This window comes from Pelodiscus sinensis, chromosome 1 (assembly GCF_052426305.1).
Source record: "Pelodiscus sinensis isolate ZL-2025 chromosome 1, ASM5242630v1, whole genome shotgun sequence".
In the NCBI taxonomy this organism is placed as follows: domain Eukaryota; kingdom Metazoa; phylum Chordata; order Testudines; family Trionychidae; genus Pelodiscus; species Pelodiscus sinensis.
In genome coordinates, this window is record NC_143052.1 from 184,336,686 (window position 1) to 184,358,436 (window position 21,751).

The window sequence follows — 21,751 nt, forward strand, 5'->3', positions numbered from 1 at the left end:
CTCCCCCAATCTTTAAGTGATTTATGTCCATTTAATAGCAATTTATTCAAGTGTCTTTTGTATCAAATATTTTGAACCTGCCTTTACAATTCATTTAGTTCACTATGTTTTCATATAACACCTGTTTGTGTGTGTTTAAAGGTAACATAAGACAGTCTCCCAATTTTCTTGTGCAAAGCAGCAGCTTAGATGGATATACAATGGAGCCATTTTATGACAGTATTCTGTTTCTTCTCTCTTCATTATAACAAAGGACTAACTGTAACAAAATACTGTCTATAACAATAACTCCATTTGTTTCCAGAAGGAAGCCATTCAAACTCTTAGCCTCTTTAGCCTTGGCTTTCTGACAAAAGACTGAAAGGACCCTAAATGTACAGCAATGTAAATTGCTACTAATAATTCATTCTTAGTAATATTACTTAGCTAGAGGCTGTATCGCTAAACAAATGTGTAACAAAACCCTCCATTTCTTTACATGCTTCACTAATTTGACTTCTGTTTCATTCCATATTGATTAAAGTTTGAAAGCCACAGAGAATTCAAGGACTGGTGAGTACACTGATACCTCAGCTACTCCAGTTTCATCTATTTAGTTTGCTTTACAGATAGAATTCGCAAGAAAGTCCTGCTAGCTAGGATACAGTGCAACTAAGATTAAACAATTATACACAGTATTTACTACTAATCTAGATGAAGGACTGAGTTTTATTTTTATAAAAGTTTGTTATAAAATAAACATACTGATGCAAGGTAACAAAGTGAGCATGAATTTCAACTTTTGCCAAGTTTTAGAAACAAAACAGAAATTCGGTTTTAAAATAATTGGCTGGCTGTTGGCCATCCACATCTCAACTTTTTGCCATGTCTCCAAAGCAAAATCCAGGTCTATCTCCCACACTAAAGTTAAAGAACACTGAGCTTAATAATACTTTTCCAACCTCATTACAATATTATAGGGCTAATTCATACCCTCATCTAACATGAGATAGAACTTCACAAATTAAGTGCCCCTCTCCTATTTCTTGTATAAGCTTATATCTAAGTGTCATCATCTGAATAAGTTATCAGTAAAATCTGTGTGCTTTTTAACTAAAAAATTAAGACTTATTAAAATCTGTACAGAAATTTTTTTGGATATTTTACTAGAGTATTCATGAAGAATTAGTCTACAAACTTATTTATTTTCTCCAATCAATAGAGAAAATGCAGCCTGTCAAACTAACAAAAGAATTTGTCCAAATTATGTATCACTTCAAGTGACATTTTCAAGGACAATATTTTCCTTTTGTGTAAAATAGGACAAAACCTTTCAAGAACTAACATTTTATTTTAATGATCACCCAATGAGAAAGAAAAAGATTTAAAAAAATTAAAATTCAGTTTTGTTCTGATTTTTGCAATCTTGTATCGGTTACCTACCTGCACAGGTATACATAATTGTCCAGTGACATTTCCCACCAGTACTAAAATATTTACCGTTTGAAAGACACAAAGATACATTAGTATAAGATTGAAGGTTTGGGGAAGGTGAGGGGTTGTTTGGCTTCTCCCCGTCCCCCTCCCCCCGCCCCATTTGGCTTTTTTTTGTTAAAGAGATGTAGCCGTCCAAAATACTCTAAGGGAATCCATAAAGTATTTAAATTTTAAATAACCAAATTTAATATTCCTTAAGCTATTTACACAGATTGGGGCATATGTTAGTACAGATAGAAATAATAAGATCTAAACAAACCAAAAGGTTGCATCCACCTATTCAAAGTTTCACAATATGGGTCGAAGTAACTCTAAACATAAATATCATCAAAAACAAACTTACAGAGAAGTAGGGACGGTGCCCCCTGCTTGTATGCTCACCAACCCCCCGTATTGGGGGTTAACAGTCCCAGTTCTCCCCCGGGCCACCAGAGAGGGCTGGGACAAGGCTGGGCCAGCCCTGGCCTGCCCTCTGTCCCAGTCCCCTCCACCCCCCCTCAGCTGCCAGCCAGGGCCGAGGCCAAGCCAGCCCCGGCTCTCCCTCTCTGCCACCTGTACTTCAATTTGATCCCCCTGCCTCCATTCCTGTACTCACCATCCTTCCTAATCCCTCCTCCTCCCCACCCTTCCGCCACCTCCTTTCTCCATTCCTACACCCCTATCCTTCCTTGACCTCTCCCCACCCCCACACTGCCTAACCCTAACTTCATTCCTATATCTCCCTCATCCCTACCAACCCCCCTCTTAACACACCCACCCATCCCCACAAACACCCTTATCCCCCTTCCTACACACACCCTGTCCCTTCCCATGAATTCGTAGAGCTGCACATCCACCCCCTGCAAGAGCACTACCGGGCTGGGCAGCACAGCCCTGGCTAGTGCAGCATAAGCCACACCCTGCCCCCAGGCCCAGCCTTTCTACATGGGCTGGTTGGGGCAGTTTTGTCTGTGGCGAGCCCAGGGAGCCCAGCCCACAGAGCAGCTGCTCCGGAGAGCTGGGGAAGCAGCCAGGGTGCAAGGCCTGCCCAGTTCACAGTGGGCCCGGTAGAATGCGCCTAAGCCTGGGCCACACAGAGCCAAGCTGCGCAGCAGGCACATGGGCCGGGCAGGCTGGGAACAGGGTTCAGAGGCAGGCGGACACTGCTCCGGGGGGGAGGGGAGGAGCATGGGGATGGAGCAACCTCCCCCCCGATTTCACAGAGCAGTCACATGGTCAGGGCTCCTGGGGACACAGAGTGACGTTATGATGTCACTTTGTTGTCCCAGAGGAAGTTTTTTTATATATAGAGAGAGATGAAAGCAAGGTCTCTATGAAAGCATTGATTTCTATTATGTTAAATAAGGCATCGCAAACTTGAACCCTGGATCTTTCATTGATCTACATATTCAATAACCAAGTAATCAATTAAGATGTAAGGTAAGGGGAAAAGAAAACTACCTTGCTTAATGTAAACATACTACTAACAACCCCAAGATGGACAGTTTATTAAAATGGATTGTGATCATGAACTCAACTATAAAACCAAACAATGACTCTGCTATCTTAAAATGATCACTCAAAGTGCTGAAATGTAATACTAAAATGCAGAACAAAGACAACTGAAGCTCATATATCTAAACACCAGATGAACATATATCTATATGAAAAATGCCACAATCAAATTTTCCATTTGTTATAAGCTAAATGAACAGAGCAGCTGCTGAATTCATCCCTGTTAAGTATACATCAAAACATTTGGAATAAGATACAGGATGTGACTAATGAGCTCTCTCAGACCAAACATTTGATCTGGTCATATACATGCCAAATTGATTAAGAGCCATATGCAAGCTTACTAGTTTGAACTGTTAGTACATACCGCACAGTGTTCAGAGCAGAGCACTGGAGAAGGCAACCTAACGAAATATTCAGTATAAAACTACCTTGTCAGGCTGTCCCTATATTTCATATAGCAAATACAAGTAGTAAGATTTATACTTTCATGACAACAGGCGAAGCGTGAAGGAGAAAGATCAGCAATAAATCTATTACAGCAGAGGTGAACCTCAGAATGGTTTGGATGAATGTTCAAACATCTCAAGACTTACTAAACTTGTTCAGAGCCAGGAAAACTGAGTGAAACCCACATAAGAACATTCTCTCCTGTAAGATTTGTAGCATTAACCATTTCCATTTGGGTCCAAAAAACTTTAAGGAAAAAAAGCTCTCACCGTAAGTTAGCAATCTGGATCCTAGCATGGCTCCACTATACACACAGGCATTAAAGCAAAGACTGAGTTTTCTATCTATTCCTCCCCGGAACAGAGAGGAATTATTCAAGGCTGGTATATGGATCTATATAGGGGGATGGGATGAAAAAAGTCAAGAGGAATGCAATCATATGCCAGGTTTCATGACACTGGGATGCATCTGTCTCTGTAATGGTCCTCTTAGAACATTAAATTCAACTGGACAAGATGTCAAGAATGTATTATAAAAAAATTCTGCTGTGACAACAAGATGGACTTGGTGACCAAATTAGATTTCTTCTATCTCTAAAGAAAAAGAAAGAGTATAGTTAGTCTGTTTTATTTTATCGTAACTAGAGCCTGTGTTTCTACCCTCTCCTCCATCAATACAAAAGTAACTCAAGGAGAGCTATTCATATGATCTTCTGTAGCTCTTATTAATTCCTATGGTAATTAGTAGTACGGATGCCATCCATTAATTGATTAACCAAGTCTCTAACAACACTAGAGAGTTTTTACAGAAAAGTCCCTATTCTCTTCCCAGTTGAGAAAAATGTAACCCAGCTCCGAATGCTAAAATGGCTACCAGGGCTGGAAAGCCATCTATGCTAGCAACTCTCTATATTAGAAATTCCCTGGAATAAGAAAGAACTTAAAAGTATTTTTAAACAAATTCAAGATTTCTTCATGTACAACAGGAAATAAAAAGGGATGTGAAGAATTATATGCTGGAGCTTTGCAAAATAACTCTCCAAAACCAATGTATATACAGGCAGTCCCCGGGTTACATACAAGATAGGGACTGTAGGTTTGTTCTTAAGTTGAATCTGTATGTAAGTGGGAACTGGCATCCAGATTCAGCAGCTGCTTAAACTGACCAGCGGCTGATTCCAGGAAGCCCAAGGCAGAGCAACTCTGCCTTGGGCTTCCTGTAGTCAGCGCTGTTCAGTTTCAGCAGCGGCTGACTTGGGGATGCCTGGGGCAGAGCAGCTGGGGTGCTGCTGAGCTGCTCCAGTAGCACCGCTCCTCGGCGCTACTGGACCAACCCAGCAGCACCCAAGCTGCTCTGCCCCAGGTGTCCTGATTCAGCTGCTGCTGAAACTGACCAGCAGCGGCTGAATCAGGACACCTGGGGCAGAGCAGCTGGGGTGCTGCCGGGTTGGTCCAGTAGTGCCCAGAGCAGCGCTACGGGACCAACCGGCAGCGCCCCAGCTGGTCTACCACAGGTGTCCGGAGAAAAGCCTGGTCTGCTGGGGGGTAGGGGGGCACGCACTAGCTGCGCCCCCGCCCCCAGCAGACCAGGGAGACGCGGGCGGCGGACCGAGACGCACCGCGGTCCCGCCGCCCGGGTCCTCCGCGGCTTTGCTCCGCGTCTCCTTGGTCTGCTGGCCTCCAGCAGACCAGGGGAACGCGGAGCAAAGCCACGGAGCACGGGGGCAGCGGGACAGCCCAGACGCGCCGCGGCTGTCCCGCTGCCCGCGTGCTCCGCGGCTTTGCTCAGCGTCTTCCTGGTCTGCTGGGGGGTTTCCCCCTCCCAGCAGACCAGGGAGACGCAGAGCAGCTTTTCTTGCCCCAGAGGACGCGGGCGGCGGGACCGCAGCACATCTGGGCGTCCCGCCGCTCCTGTCCTCCGGGGTGAGAAAAACCCCGTTCTTAACTGCGGATCCGACATAAGTCGGATCCGCGTAACTCGGGGACTGCCTGTATAAGGAAAGAGGCTGTGATTAAATTGTTTCTCTTCCTTACAGTGAAGTCAGATATCTTCTGTTGCTACATAGGGGAAGACCTGCTCTTGCCTCACCGCATTCTATATATGTAATTTGTCAGTTCTTTAACTTCAGCTATACAGGTTTTTTAGCAGCGCAAAAAGCAGAATGACTTACAGCAATGGCACAGTAATGTGTTTGACAAGCAGAAACCTCGAGAATTTTACCGTTTACGAAGTGTTCTGAACTTGTAGCATTTTCCATGTATTTAAAAAATAAGTTTCACACAAAGAAGTCTTTCTTATACAGGAGGCACTGATGTTTAGGCTATTCTAGCACCATGCATAATTATCTTAATGATAGCTTATTCCCAGCAATTATTCAATTCATTTGTGTGTTAAGGGCAATTTCCTCATATCCTGTTTTAAATAAAATTACCCCAAGTGTGAGGAGGAGTGAGAGAAAGGTATTAGGACTAGCAATTTTTTCTTGTTCGCTTCTGAGTTGACATAATGGCTTTTACTTAGTATGTTTGAAGTTAATAGTCTGTGCTGACTATTACCTTAAGAACATGAATTTGCTCATTGATGGCTGGACACAAAGCTTCTTCACTTCTGAGTGACCATGTAATCTAGTGAAGCGAGCATAGGCGATTAGGAGATAGAACTCTTGAGCTATATAAACCCACCATTGGCAACAGTTCTACATAGCTTGGTACAAGCCACTAAAAAAAACTCTCTCACTTTATCCATCTGTAAAATCTGAAGTATTACAGCTCAGAAAGTCTCAAGTGCTCAAGCTGCATAAATGATTAATATTGAAATATTTAAATTCATGCCCTCCCGCCCCCTGGATGGTCAACAAATATCAGTAAGATTTTCTGGCTCTCATCACAATTCAAATTCACACCAGACGTCATAATGTTCTTCAAAGTAACTGGCCTGTATTTCATAATCTATTTACATACTAGTATCCATATATACCTCCACAGCAAAAAGCATATTCCAGTCACGTCTTAGCAATATTACACCTATTCCTCTCCCACTGCTGGAATTTGCTTTGTGAAACTTTATGGTAATTTCTCATCTGGTGACCCTGCAGCTGTTCTTAACGTGTGCAGATTTGCTCAAAATCAGCAGCCCAACTTCCAACAATAAATAGTCATGAAGTTTACCTTCAAGAAAAGGAAACATTCTTTTGAATTACTGCCCACTCAGGGATATCAGTGTGCTTGGTTTACTATGAATCTCCCCTCAATAACTAATAATAAATATAGCAAAATAGTTGGAATTCAAAGATCTTCAGAATATTTGAAGGTAATTAGATTAAAACCCTTTAACAAAAGTAGGGCTGCATTCAGCTAAATATCACTTCCTTTCTGTGATGACTCCATTAGTCATGAACATGGCTACTGCTCCCTTTGGAACTGATAACGTAGTTATTCTTGTATTTCTGCCAAAACACTCCAGGGAGGCTGTGTTTACAGTAGCAGCTGCAGGTAGAAGTCACAATATGTTCAATTAGAGACCAGATAGGTATAGCCTTTATACATAAAGGGCTAGCCTTCGAGGTGGGCTGTGAGGGCCCCTGTCCAGAGCAGCCTGCCAAAGCGGGCATCGTGAGCAGGATTAAGATTATCACCTGACTGGCCCAGAGCAACTGAGCTGATGGAGATGGCAGGCAGGCTAGCAGTCCCATTGGGGGTGGGGAAATCTGAGGTGCAGAGGGCAGCTGAACCACCAGCCACCGGAGCCTGGTGACTCGTCCAGAGCAGGGGTACCCTCTCCATCCTGTACTCAATTTGTGCTGTCGCTGCTGTTCCACCCACCCACCCACCCACCCACACACACACCCCTCGAGCTACACTGGCTACTCTGGGCTGGGACCCTCTCACTCTTCCTGAATGTGCAACAGGGAAGGTGCTTTTGTCAGGATGATGTCCTCCCCAGCTTCTCCGAGCTGGGGAAATGGGGCAGTGGAGATCTGTATGTGCTGTTGCCTTGCTGGCACTGAAGCTGGAATACAAGCCTGCAGGCTCCTCACCCTGAATGCTAACTTAAAGAGACAGCGCACTCATATACTCAGCCATTCACACTCTCTCTCTCCCTCCCTCCCTCTTCTCCCCCCCCCCCCCCCCCCCGGCCCAAACACACAACCACCAGCTTCACTTGTGCTCTCCTCCCTTTCCTTTTGCATCTGTGGGCTGCTTGGGTTTTAAGAGCAGCAGCCCAGTGGGAGAGCAAGCAGCCATGCAAGCTGTTTTGTGTATCCAGGTGGATCAATTTCCTAATGTAGGTGCAGGAGGGAGATGCAAGGGTTAGGGGCACAGGATGGAGGTGCAATGGGTAGCAGTGAAGGGGGCACAATACAGGGGATACACAGCACAGAAGGGAGGTTCAGGGATTGGGGCAAGGGGGCACGGTGCAAGGAATAGGGACACAGGAGGGAGGTGAAGGAAAGAGAGCAGCCCATGTTGGACCAGGTACAATGGGGGCAGGCTCTAGCCAAGAGATGCTTACCTGTGCAATTCCTGGCCAGCAGCCCAGCAAATTCCCTGCCTTTCATGCCCTGGCATGCTGTTCAGAGTAGCCAGCTATGGGCCATGTTTCTAAACAGCTGCAAGCCCAAGCGCAGATGGGTAACCACTGTGATTTTTAGTGGTTTCATGGGTACATTTTTACATCCCTAGTATATATTATGCCAAAAGTCCTGTTCAACATGACAGATGACATTTAATATACAAAGTGACTAAAGTCTGAAAAAAAACTGATTCAGAGTATATACCTACTCTATAACCAACACTTTCATCCTCTATGTTACTCGACACATGTTTTCTCATATGAACATGTACAGGCAATATCTGGCTTGAACAACTGTTTGATCTCATCAGCGGAAAGGCTGCAACATAAATAAATCTAATCTGATACAATCTTGTTGAGATTGTATGGGACTATAAACGTGGGTAATATTGGATAATATCTAAGCAAAGTTAAAATGTTTCAGAACAAATTGTCTATGTACAGATTCATAAGCAATCAAAAATGTAGCTTTCCTTTTCTACCATATTACAAACTGAAGAAATGCCTTTAGGCTTGCATAAACTTTACAAAAGGAATGAAAACATTTTTTATTTTAGGAACTCCAGACAACCGGTTTGTCTGAAGTCCAACAGTTAATGAACAAAATAATATTGTTCTTGATAGACAGGCCACTGAAATGCTGGGACTGAATTCAGTTCTCTTAAGATCTAAAGGCCAAATTTGGCTCTTGACAACAAAGGCTTAACTACTATTTCACTCAATGGGAGCCAGACTTTTGTAAGTAAGGAAAAAGCAGGGTCTTAGCAATCTGTGCACTAACTTCTTTATGATACTTTATTCAAGGAATGTTTTGTGTATTTTGCTTTAATGGAATGTGTCACTAAATTCAGAAAATTAGCTGTAAATATCTAGCCTGAATTTTGATTAATAAGTAACATTCCCAAAATGTAGAAAAACTATTTGAGGGAGTCTTCATTGTTCTTAAATAAAATACCTTAACATCTTCTATATGAGCTATAGGGCATATATCAATGATTATCATGTTGCTTAATTTGAGGGGGGGGGCAGATGCAGCCACTTAGATAAATCCCTTACTGGGGAGAGAAACAGCTACCTTGAGTACTGAGCTGTATATCTATCAAAACAACCGAAGGAAACTACTTAAAGGAACAAAGTTGGACTAACAAAAGATATTACTTCAGCCACCTTGTCTCTCCACTATCCTGGGACCAACACAGCAAAGAGAAAAACTTATTTTTCAAAAAATGTTCTGCTCAGGAAAGCCCAGAGACAAGCCCAACTACTAACTGCATAGATCTAAGATGACAATATGCAAACAGATGGAGTTTTCAACTTGTAGAGCAAAGAATCTCATGGGCACTGGATGTAATCCAAACTTATTCTCTTCCTGGGATCTGGTTTCATCTCTAACTCAAAACAGATATCTCATCAGTGTATAAAAATGACTTCTGGGTTTTTTTAAAGCTATGTTTTATTTAGATGTTGCTGATTCTTTACTGGCTTCTCATTTGATAGTTTTAAATTGATAAAATGGATTTTTGTAGTTCTTTCCTTAATTAGTTTCCTGTTAGCAGAATTTCACAATTCATAAGAGATTCACTTTTACCAAGAATTTTCAAATGTAGGATGCTCACCTACACTGAAAAAGAAGCGTTCACAGCTTAACGTCTTTACTGAGACCACCACAAAATCACTGTTAAATATCCTCAGCTGTATTTGCAACCAACACTATCTTGTGCCATACTGAACTTCCACAAGGCAAAAAACCAAATGTTTTGACAAGGCTATTCTATCCTCAGATCTTGCACAAAAAGGACTTGTGTGTCTAAGCCAGGAGGTTCTGAAAGTCCCATCCATACATGATTAAACGTGCATTTATGGAGCCCAATTTTCAGGGTTTCATTTTAAATATGGCCTTTGCGTAATATAGTTGTAAACATTTTTCTTCATTAAAGTCTGGACTTGTTAAAAAATAAAGTTGCTTGAAAGTGACAGATTGTATTCCATAAAAAAGCTTTTAATCAAAATAAAATGTTAGCCTCTCATGCAAACATGTATGTACATGCTTAATTTTAAACACAATTTGAAGTCAACAGAACTATTCCTGACTGAAATTACATACCTGCTTTGTTTTGTGTTTGCAGGCTCTATGCCTTTACTGTGAATATTCTGTCCTTGCCAACAACTAAGTAGTAAAATTCAAATATATTACCTACAAAGTAGTAGTAGTAGTAGTAGTAGTAATCTAATTCACTATACATTTTAATTAAAAAAATAGCATAGAATTTCAAATTAGTTTTACTCTCAGACTCATTTATATACATTATTTTTAATAAAAATCAAACTAAATAAGTCACCACTGTAAATTATCTTGATTTAAATTGTTCCAGTTTGCACTTCAACCTAAATTATCCCCCAGGCTTATTTATGCCTTCCTAGGTTTTCCTTACAAAAACTTCCAACCCAGACCTTAACGCCCTTTGCCCAAAGGGGCATTTCAGTCTTCCTTATAACTGGAGCGGAGTCAATGAATCATGTCTGCTACAGTGAGTCAGCAAGAATCAGGCAGCAGCTTTCTGCATGGTTCCAATACTTGCAAACAGCATGGATCAATAGAAGAATCTCATCATCCTACCTACAGCATGAATTGTGAGCATTGTAACACTCTTGTGAAGCATCCAGTATTGGCCATTGCTAAAAACATGATGATCATGGTCCAGATCCAATTCCTATGCAAAACTCTTTTTAATATGGGTTCAACTGGCAAGGAAATCTTCTTAATTATAACTAGTCCAAGACAGTTTTAAAAAACAGTTGAGAGCTGTAGCATCTTTTGAAAATTACATTACCAATTTAAAAGCACAAAACAGTTCTGAGGAAAATAAATCATTTACAAAGAAAGTATCTGTAAAAAACAAAAACAAACCCACTGCCCTGAAGTCTTGAAAATTAAAGAGACAACATGAAGAAGCAAACAATGATTATAAACAAAAGCAATGATTTGCGCTATCTAAACTGAGAGAATAGCTAAAAAGGCAGGATATATTTTTTTTAAAAAAATACCTGTGGAGTCCTTTATGTACCTTCAGGTTTATTGGGCATTTAGGAATCAGATTTTCATCTTTTCTCACAAACACAAGGGTCAGAAACTTTCCCTTTTTAATTAAATTTGAGAAACTCAAACAATCACATGACTCTAGAAGCTAAGACTTTAAAGATCAAGCAACCTGTGATAGAACTGCAGGAGCTGTCATGACTGAAACAATGACAAGTAAACTGGAAACCTAAAATTCTCAGTGTAAATTGCCTTTTAGTGGTCACAATATATAGTTTTATAAATACTGGCACTTCAAGGATAATAGTGCAATGGCACAGAAGTTCAGATAACTGAACTAGTTATCAGAAGGCCTTAGTGAAGTGAATGCTTGAAAATACTAAAGAAAATACTGACACATTAAGAAGCAATTGTACTCGGATCTGAATTTAAAATGGTGGGGAGAGAGAATACCGCACATAGCGAAACTGCAAAATTGCAGAAAATGACCCTCAAAACTATCTTGTTTATATGTATTAAAAAATATTGTGAACCTTCATGAAATAACTCAACTCATATTAAAGTTAATTACTATTTATCCACAATCTGGACTAATTACTTCATGTTAATTTACAATACCTAAACTATTTTGGTTTTTCTATATTTCCTTATTATGAATCATCTTACAACTTTGTTCCTCTCTGATTTAACATGCAGTCATTGTGATTAGGGGTTTCTTAATAAATTCTCAATTAAATCTGCACTCTTTTTCTGTAGTTTACTTTCCCCCAAAACAATGCTATAAATGAATGCTCAGACAATAGCGTGTATGTGTGTGTGCACATGCACGTTTGTTTTTCTGGGCTAAAACCATGGGAGTGGCTCTTCAGGGAATACTTTTGATTAAACTCATTTTAAATCTTAGAATGCAATTAAAATAGAAACAAATCTTTAACAATAAATGGTATTACTGAACCATTTTGCCATTTAGAAAAAAGCAAGCAATAGCTGGAGAACAAGTAGACTCCATCAAGATCTTTGTTAATGATGCAAAGACATATGGTAATGAGAGACGACATTATCACAATGTTCTGCATTTGAGGCTTAGTGCAGTATCACAGTTATATTTAAAAAGTATTTATACCTGAAATTTAAAAATAATTGAATTTAGCTGTTGTTGTAAACACAAAATCCACCATAAAGTTTCCATCTCAAAGCTATTTTTGACATTTGAGAAGTCTAGAAGAGAATCAGGAGAATAAAACAGTTTTGATTACCCCATGGTCTTGAGATGGGTTTTAATTATAAAGTTTGTGATTCTTTAATTTTTTTATTTTTTTTTTAAACACAAAGCAGTCTCTCTTCTCCAACATAGCTCTCTCCAGTTTGCTATTCTGCTGAAAAGGTAACAGTAAACATGCTTCAGGAACACAGATGATGAGACCATAGGCTAGGGTGAGTTTTGAAATAATTCCCAATGGTTGGCCTATTTCTCTGTTTTCATCTTTGCTCAGTAGCTCAGCCAAATTCTAATTTCTGAAAGTAGAAAGGAGACAATTCTCCGGGGGAGGGGACGAAATCACCTACTAGTGAGAGACCACATAAGTGAGGAAGTACCTTTTATTGGACCAATTTTTCTTAAGTTGAGAGAGCTAGCTTGAGAAAGCTCTTCTGCTAGTGAGTTTCTTAACCATGAATAACTACATCACCCAAACTTCTCTGGAATTACAGTTATGTAGACCCACTGTTCATAATTATGTTGCCCTAGCTTTGTAAAATTCCAAGAAAATATATTTTAATAACTAGGGTTGCCAGGTAGACCCCACCAAAAAACCGTACACACTTGATCGGGGGGGGGGACGGGGACTGGCCGGGAGGTGGGGGGGGGAGAACTAGCCGGGAGGTGGGGGAAGCAGAGCTGGCAGGAGGAGGGGTGTCCGGGGGCCACATGGCTGGCCAGGAAGAAGGGGAGGTTGAGAAGCAGAGCTGGAGGGTATTCGGGGGTTGCGGGGCTGGACAGGAGGAAGGGGGGTGAGAAGCAGACCTCTGGGGGGGTGGCAGCAAATGGCCACAGCCGAAGTCCTTTGGGCCACGCTCCCGGCAGGCACTCCCTTTAGTTGCAAGCAGAAGCCAGGCATCACAGATTTGATATGTGAGCTGGCTAGGGCAGGGACCATCATTTCAATTTAATTTACACTTCTCCTGCATTGTCTGACACACACAGATTTGTACCTTGACAATACAACTGCTTCACTGAAATACTTAGAAGAAAGGAAAGAGGTTTTAGAAATTGGACTTGACACTATGGAGTCTTTTTGAACCAAGGCAGAAGCCATTCAGGGTCATGGGATATGGATACTAGCTGGATGTTTCCACTGAACTAGCAAAAAATGAAGCTGCAAGCAGTACTGCTGCTTAAATTGCAATCTGTAGTTTTCAGAAACAAGAGTACATTAAGATGAAAGAGGTGGTTCACTTTCTGAGTTATTACTTCAGGCTGTCTGAAAACTCTGCATCAGCACAGATAGTTCAATTTCTCAAGATCTTTGGTATTACTACCAAAGGACTTGAACATATATTTTTAAAACCCATAAAAGCTTGTATACAAGTATGCAGTGAAGTATGGGTAAAAGGTAGATTCCACAACAAATTCTGTGACTGCAGAATCATACAGGATTGAGTATATTCTTTTATCTTGCAATAAGACATTTGTGACTTTTTTCATTAAAAGTTTCTTTTACACAATATTGCTTTAGGCTCTCATTTCCTGTTTCTCCTCAGCTGTTGACATTCCTGGGATGGGCAGCAACTTGTGAACTCTCATCATAAAAGAACATGTTCTAACAGCTAAACAAGCTAGCAAAGTAGCACAGTATTATTTAATTTGCTTCATTTTTAATCTTCTTATACCAAAGGATTTTTCCAAAATCTCAAGAATTTAAATCCAATAACACACAGTTGCAGACTTAAGTGTTAAAACCATGACAGACGGCACATTAGACGAACATATTACCATACATAAACCCAATTATACTCTTACCAGCAGATCTATTCTTCATATGTACAATTTACTTAACACAATTCTTATTAACTACAGTGCTAGGAACTCTTCAGATGTTAACTGGGAGAATGTTATTCCATTTTTTGTTGTTCTCTTGATTAGTTTTGAAAGAGAGAAGTGGGATTGGGATGAAAAACAGGGAAGAATTAAAATCTCCAGGAAGAATGCATGCAGGTAACCTTATATTCTGAAAGAGAGGGAATTCTGAATTTTATAGTAAGATTTTGTAAGGGGAGAAACAACCAAGTACATAAAAGATCAACAAACATAATTTAGTGTAAAGATGCTCTTAAAAAAACCAAACAAACCAGACATTTGAAATGCTGCAATTAAGATGTAATCCAAATGTTCTGGTGAACAACTATCTGCAAAGAACAGTGTGTAGGCATTATTTCATAGAAATGTTAAAAAAAATCAGTCAAAAATGAAGTGGCAATTAATTAAGTTATACATAATTGCTAACTTTTGAAACCACTTTTGGTGCCTACTACTCTGACAAAACTATTAACAGAAGGAAAAAAAAGTTTGATTTCTTTAAAGATCTTACCCACAAACTAAATATTCCCCATGTATTACTTTCACAATGTTTCCCAAACGCAAATGCAAAGATCAACCAATATAAACCTTCATGGCATCATGATACAAGACTATATCACTTCTGGCATAAAGTTTGTATGAAACACTGGCCAGCCAGCACAGAATAAAGAAAAGATCATCTGAACTACTGCACAAGAATGCTTCTAGCAAAGAATTTGCTTCAAATTCTTCACACCTCACTTTGTATTTCCACTCTTTTTTGGTTTGTTTTATGAAAACATTAAGTAATTTATAAACTTTCTCCAGAAAGTGTGTCTTTTCAAAATAGTAGTCATGTTGGTCCCATGATATAATAAAACAGTATCTCTTAATATTGATCTCTCTTACTGGACCAATTGCTCGTGATGACAGTACCAGCTTGTGAGCTACAAAAAGTGACCTCACCCTTTGTCCTGTTAAAAGGATAAGGCTGAATATTCTTTACCTATTGCCTACTAGCATGACTATGAATAAGATTAGAGGACAAGCCATTTTTTACTATTTGAATGGTTAGCATTACGTGTAGAGCCATTTTCACTGTTTCCCCTGAATAATTGTTTTCTATTGCTGAGGGTAGATCTCAGATAGTGACAAAAAAGCATTTTATTGTTTAAATAATTTTCAAAAGGCTTAACTATAAATTATGGTTTCATGGGATGCAGGTACAACAATGCAACTAATTTATATGTTTGTTTTGTTTTAAGTAGTGTCTAGATTTCAAATTGATGTATTTCCTTTATACAGGTTGAGGTATTTTTGGAGTTTATTAAAAAAACACATGCACACAAACCATTAATAAAATAGCCCAACAGCTATCCACTTGCAAATAAATGAGAAGTCTGGGGAGGTCTGTAGCGATGTCTACAAGTTACTGTGTCAGGCAATAAATGTTTTGTATTTTCATTATCACACCAACATACCAAATGAACTAAAAGTACTGCCTGTTTAACCATTGTAATTTTAGTTAGCTTCTATTACCATGCTAGAACAATCTCACTTGTAAAAAAACATTGGAACAACCAGAGCATTCAAAACAGAGCTGACAGAAATCGTGATATTTCCATTAATACTCTAATTTAAAAAAAAGAAAAATCTCAGCTAATAAAATGGGATTGTTCACTAAGAAGTTTAGCAAGACAATTTAATAGTGCTTGATTGTGTTAATTTATTGAAATCCAGCAATTAGTGGAAATAGATAACATGGAAAATATCTATTCAAGAGTATAATTAGAAGGAGAAATGCCTTTCCAACTACATCTATCACTTGTGCATACTCATGACAAATTTTGCTTAATTAAGCAAAACGGGTATTCTTCAACACAAGTCAGTCACACAGAATGAGATAAAAAGTTACTTAAACAAGTATAAGGTCAGTGCACCCGTAATAAGGAATGCATTTTAAAATACAGTACATGCTTCAAGAAACCTTAGTATATCAGCATAAGAGGTTATTCCAGGGGTCAGCAACCTTTCCAAAGTGGTGTGCTAAGATTTAACCCTACTGTCCTGGGCAGCACCATTCTCCCAGGAGAGGGGAGGGCTCTTTCCACCGCATGCCCCGCTTGGTCTCCTGCCCTGGGCTCCACTCCAGCTTTTCTTGTGGGGAAGGGAGGAGCAATGCATGGGCACTTCCCCGCAAGCTGGATCCAGCACTGACTCTCAGAGCTCTGCCCCACCCCCCCGGAGGAAGACAGCACTGGCTGCAGTCGTGCGAAGGGCACGATGCTGGATTGCCAGTACAGGCTCCCCGTTGCAGGTGGGGAAGCCCATTCATTGCGTGTACCACTTATGCCATACGTTGCTGACGCCTGGGTTATTCACGATGTACAACTTCAAACAATTTCTCTTCCTTGTCCTAGCTATCTTCTACTTATCCCTCATCCTCATCCCAAATATATGGAATAGAGATGATTTCTTGAACAAGAACTGTGAGATTTTCTGCTACATAATGAATGCCAAAAGCAATTTGAAACTATAGAAGAAAACTTCTACTCCTAGAAGCAAGATTTTCAAAGACTCTAAGCAAGCAGAAAACTCTCAGATAGGAGCAAACAGCCATTTCAACTGAGGCATATTGTTTCTTCTTTTCTCCCTGCCCCGGGTGTCTATTAGAAAATGCTTCTGACAATATACTGAACTGTCTCACTCAAAATACTATAGTATCAAGTTCGCACAAGTGTATTTGACCATATAAAGATCCCATGCTGAATGTTGTTAAAAACAATACATCTAGAATGCCTGGCAATTAAACGCAGGTAATTTGAGAATTACACATTATACAGGTCATTGAATAAAATAGGAACTCTATGCATACAATTATAGTCTTAATTTAAATAAACTCTTTCAAGACAAAGGATGCCATGCTGAAAATTTAGAATATCATTCTTCAGCAAACAGAACTAAACAAGAAGGCAAGGAGAGTGCTCCTAAAACAGGACACAATCTTTCCCATAGAAAAACTAAACTAACATAAAATCAAAGACCCCGATTCCACACTTATATATGTGAGCAAGCCTTCTCTTGCAGTCTTCAGATATAATTATTCACATGCATGTGTAACTGTTTGCAGGACCAGGGCCCAAGCCAGTACTGTAGCAAAATCAAGATGTAAAAAAATTGTCCTTATTTATCTATTGTTTCCTGTGTAACCAAATAGCACCTGTAGAAGATTTAATTTATATTTAAAACAATATTTAGTTGAATCAATTTGACAGAACCCAAACCATTTAAAAATTAAGGACTCAATCCTACAAGTTTCCCTGAGATCACTCTCAGTGGTGAGCAATACACCATGCAGTAAGGGCTCATGAGAGTAGACCCAGAATTTAGAACTCTTTAATTTTAAAACCCGTAGCGTTTGAAGTGTATGTATTTTCTTATTAACTATCACAGAAGATTCTTTTTAAAAGAATTCCTGCCTCATCTGATCTGAAAATCTAGAGTAAAATATTCTGATGGTCGCCTTGGGAAATAAAGATTGACAGTTCATTACACAAGGGCAGTCAATGGGTTTTTGCTTGGCTGTTGAGACTGAGCTTGCTGCTGGTCTGTATTACATTGCCATTCCTTTAATTCCTCCTTCCTAGCAAGACTTTATTTGCTTTATTCAGAGAAGAAGAGAGCCTGCACCTTTGAAGGAAAGATTTGAAAAACAAGAACAGAAGATTCAGAAGATGACTCAAGGCTTTTTTGTTGTTTTCCATTCCATTGTTGGTCCAGATTTTGTACAAAGGACAGCAACTGCACTATACTTGCATTTGTTACCCACCAAGAGACCTACTGTGTACATAATTAACTTTATTCAAGAAATTAGCTTGCAATTCCTTCTATCTTTTCAGAATTTCCTCAGTTCCAAAGAAGCTGGGACATATTTAATTCTTTCTATCCATCCACAGTTCTTTTTAACAGGGGGGAATCAGCAGGCATCTAGTACAATTCAGCCCAACAGCAAAGCTGTCACATTTTTGCTCACCAGTGCATGGTGTTGGGATATTCTTCACAAGAGAACCCACCTCTCCCCGAAATTACACTGGCAACAATTAACAAGGGGGAGGGAAGAAGAGGAAAACAGAAAGTTCCCATAAGGAAAGAAGAGTGCCTAAGAGTACTAGTGATAGAATAGTGATAGAGTACTAGGGTCAACTAAGAGTGAATGGCGACCCCCCCCCCCCCTCCAAAAAACCCCACTGTTGCTGGGTGTTTTTTCTGCTGGCAGGCCATGTTGCCTGCAGCTCTGGCTGCCTACTGGGCAGTGACAGGAATGGAAGGGAGAGCTGTTAAACACCTAGCGGTGGGAGGATTTCTCCAGGCTGCAGCTTTCATGACAGCCAGTCTTTGCTGCACTGCAGAGGCGCCATCTTCTCGCTCTTAATCTTCGTTCACCCCAACCCTGCCGGCCGGGCCCTAGCCCCACCTGTCCGGGAGAAACCCCCACAAGCCGGCTTCCCCGCGGGGGGGGGGGGCAGCGCCCGCCCCTGGCAAAGCCTGCAGCAGGCACCTCCTCCCCGCCCACCCCCCGAGGCTGTCCCTTGCTCCCAGCACACCTGAGCAGCGCCCGGGGGATGAAGCCCCGGCTCCCCGCCCCGAGCAGGCGGGGGCGGCCTCTCTGCAGGGCCCGCTCCGCCGGGCGGAGGCGGGGCCCTTTGTTTCCCGGCCGGGCTGGACTGGATCGCCCCAGGCGGCGCCGCAGCGCAGGGCTCCAGCAGCAGGCGCCTCCCCCGGGGGCCCTGCCCTGTGCGGCTCGCCCCCGCCCCGCTGCTCCTCCTCAGCGCCGCTGCACCAAGGAGCCGGGCCGAGGGGCTGCTCGCGCCTCTCCCCGCCGCGGGGGCCGCGCCGCCGAAGTTGGCGGGAGCAAGGCGCCGGGCAGGGCTCCAGGCTGCCCCAGGGGTGCCGGGCTGTCCCCGCTGCCTGCACGCGCCCCTCCACTCCCCGGGCACGGGGCAGGCGCTGCCGCCCCACCCACGCCCGCCAGCCGCCGGGAGCCGTCTCCCGCAGCCCAGGGCAGCCAGCTCGGCCACAATGGAAGCGGGCGGCGCGCAGGGGCTGTGGTCGGTGCCCGGCACTTCGCAGCCAGCCTGCCTGCCGCCCCCACTGCCTTTGGTTCATTGCCCTGCTCAGCTGGGGGAGCCTATTGTTCAGCCTGGGCGCCAGCCCCTCCTTTCGGGAGACCGTCGAGGCCCCCGTCGCCCACCTTTGCAGCGCCTGGAGGGGGCCAAGCCCGAGCCATCCGGCGGCAGGGGCGGCTCTGGGCGCTGCACAGACAAAGGCTCTGGGAAGCCGAGCCGGAGGGAGGAGTGGCAGCCCCCCGCCCGTCTGCCCCTTACCTCTACAGCCCGGGCCGTGCAGGAGCAGGCCAGCAGGAGGAGCGCTACGCGGGGCAGCATCGCCGCGGGGGAGACCAGCGAGGTGGCGGGAGTCTGGCTGTAAATCCGCGCGCTCGCTGCCCGCCGCCGCCGCTGCCGGGGAATCGGAGTGAGCTGCGGCAGCACCAGCCGAGCTCCGGGCAGAGCGCGAGTCAGCTGATAGCCTAGCCCACCCAGAGCCGCGGCAGCGCACACACCCCAGGGGGACCCCTAGCGGAGGCGCGGGGAAAGCGCAGCCGGCCGGCCCGAGCCCTGGCAGGCTCAGCCTGGCAGCCACGGAGCGCAGCGTGCACGCCAGTCCGGGTTTCCCGAGACTGGAGGGGAGCGGTGCCTCTGTGCGTGAGACCGGTGTCAGGCCCGCTCCTCCTCTGTATTTCCTGCAGGATGCAGGCGGGAGCTATTTTTAGAGACGGCAAGCTGCCTTGCTGCTGTAATGTGGGAGACAGACACCGAGCTCTACCGCTTGCCTCCCTCATATCCTCCGTCTGGTGAAGTGTACAACGCATCATCTGAACGAAATTAAATCCAAATAAAAGACACATTTTGCCAGCTGCTTCCAAGCTCATGTCAGAGGGGCATTTCATGCCCTGCAGCCCATTTCCTAGGGTAAATAGTTAAGGCAGAAAAGTCCTGCTCATTTGTATTAATACTTTGTAACTAGAGCATCTTTTTACCCTCTCTGGGATCACTGATCTTTTCCTTGCTCCAAAAGCTATTGTAATTATCTGCAGCAGCCGTTCTTATTGGTATCTTTTGCACAATGACCATCTGCCTGTACTTTATCATCCCTGTTTTAAAATATAAATAATATGCAGAGATAACCCCCAAAATGTTTGTGAAGTCTCTGCAAACACACATTCCCAAGTAAAGTGCATGTTACTAGGAGAAAGTTTACTCTTCATTAATATTTTACAACTGTCTTGTGTTTAAACTAGTCTTTTCAAACATTGATAAGTTATAACATGATGTAACCAACTTTTATTGCGGTACAAGAGCCTATAGGTAAGCACAGATTCAATTTCTTAGCCCCCAGTCCTGCAAACACACAAGAGCAAGGCCAAAATTCTACAATTCATATCTTGTAGGCTGGCAGTTGTGCCCATAAGGGGGCACCATTGCTCACTACCAATTGCAGCATCTGTGTCTGAATATATAGGACTACCCACATCATTAAAACTAGCCACATGTGTGAATGCTTACCGAATTAGGGTCCACAACACCTATACAATGAAAAACTATTAAATAATTCTGAGCACTCCTGTAAATAATTCCTGGCCAGGGAAGAGGAAACAGACTTATTTTCTTGCTACCTCAACAGAATTAATATAGTATAATATAATAACAGGTATGATAAATCTTTATCATTGATTCACACTGAAAAGCGTGAAAATTGAAAACATTGCATATTTTGTTGTGAACAGTTACCTTCATCTACATACAGTTTCAAAAATATCAAGTGATCTGCCCTATTTTCCATTCAAACTGAATCCTATTTTTAGTAGATTCCCTATACCTAATGTCCACCAAAATTATTTTATTGTGATTTTCAAAAGTTTAGAAGCAAATGTTTGGTACAGCCATGATCTTTATCAAATTTCATGTTTGAGAGTTTTGTTGTTGTAAACCACCAATACTAGGGATCTACCTCTCTGACAAAATTAATAATCCCCCTACCCTACATTATTAATGGATTCAGATTGTTTAAATTGCCATTTAAAACCTCTCAGTGCGTCTGTGCTCCCCCAAATCCATACTCATGCCTTCTTCTTGCCTACTTCCTTTCTCTCACACAGATGAAAGGCTCATATGCTTCTGTTACAGTGTCTGCATCCTCTCCTCTAGACGGGTGGTCTCCAACCTTTTTACACCCAAGATCACTTTTTAAGTCTCAGAACAGGCGAAGATCTACTGCCCCACCCCTTCCTTGAAGCCCTGCCTACATTACATGAGGAAATCTAATGTAAATGTACTGCGCAGGTGCGCAGTTCAGAGAGGGCTCAAGAGCTACTCTTAGAGCCCCTGAGATCTACCAGTAGCTCATGATCTATTGGTTGGTGACCATGGCTCTAGACCCTACGGAGTCCAGTTCATATTGGAGAATCTGGAAATTGTGTTCAAAGATCCTGTGACTCAAGTGTCGTTTCTGATGTGCTTCTCTACTAAAGTTGGTAGCTAGCCTCTCAAAGCCACACTGGAAAAGATCAAGGCCAGAGCCACAGAACTGATGCGCAGAGCCTTCAGTGG

The 21,751-nt window shown here is 42.3% G+C and overlaps 1 protein-coding gene across 4 annotated transcripts in view; it reads right to left on the reverse strand.

The window, feature by feature from the left end:
- The window catches only part of APP (amyloid beta precursor protein), a 313,107-nt gene extending 293,306 nt beyond the window's left edge, over nt 1-19,801 (reverse strand). Inside the window, exon 1 of one of the 4 annotated variants that reach the window (XM_089773561.1) lies at nt 19,469-19,801. In XM_089773561.1, coding sequence (XP_089629687.1) covers nt 19,469-19,528 — 60 coding nt within the window. In that variant the 5' untranslated portion in view covers nt 19,529-19,801. The remainder of the gene's footprint in view (nt 1-19,468) is intronic. The other 3 variants (XM_089773560.1, XM_089773555.1, XM_075910226.2) reach the window with 3 other exon arrangements.
- Nucleotides 19,802-21,751: the final 1,950 nt, after the last annotated feature.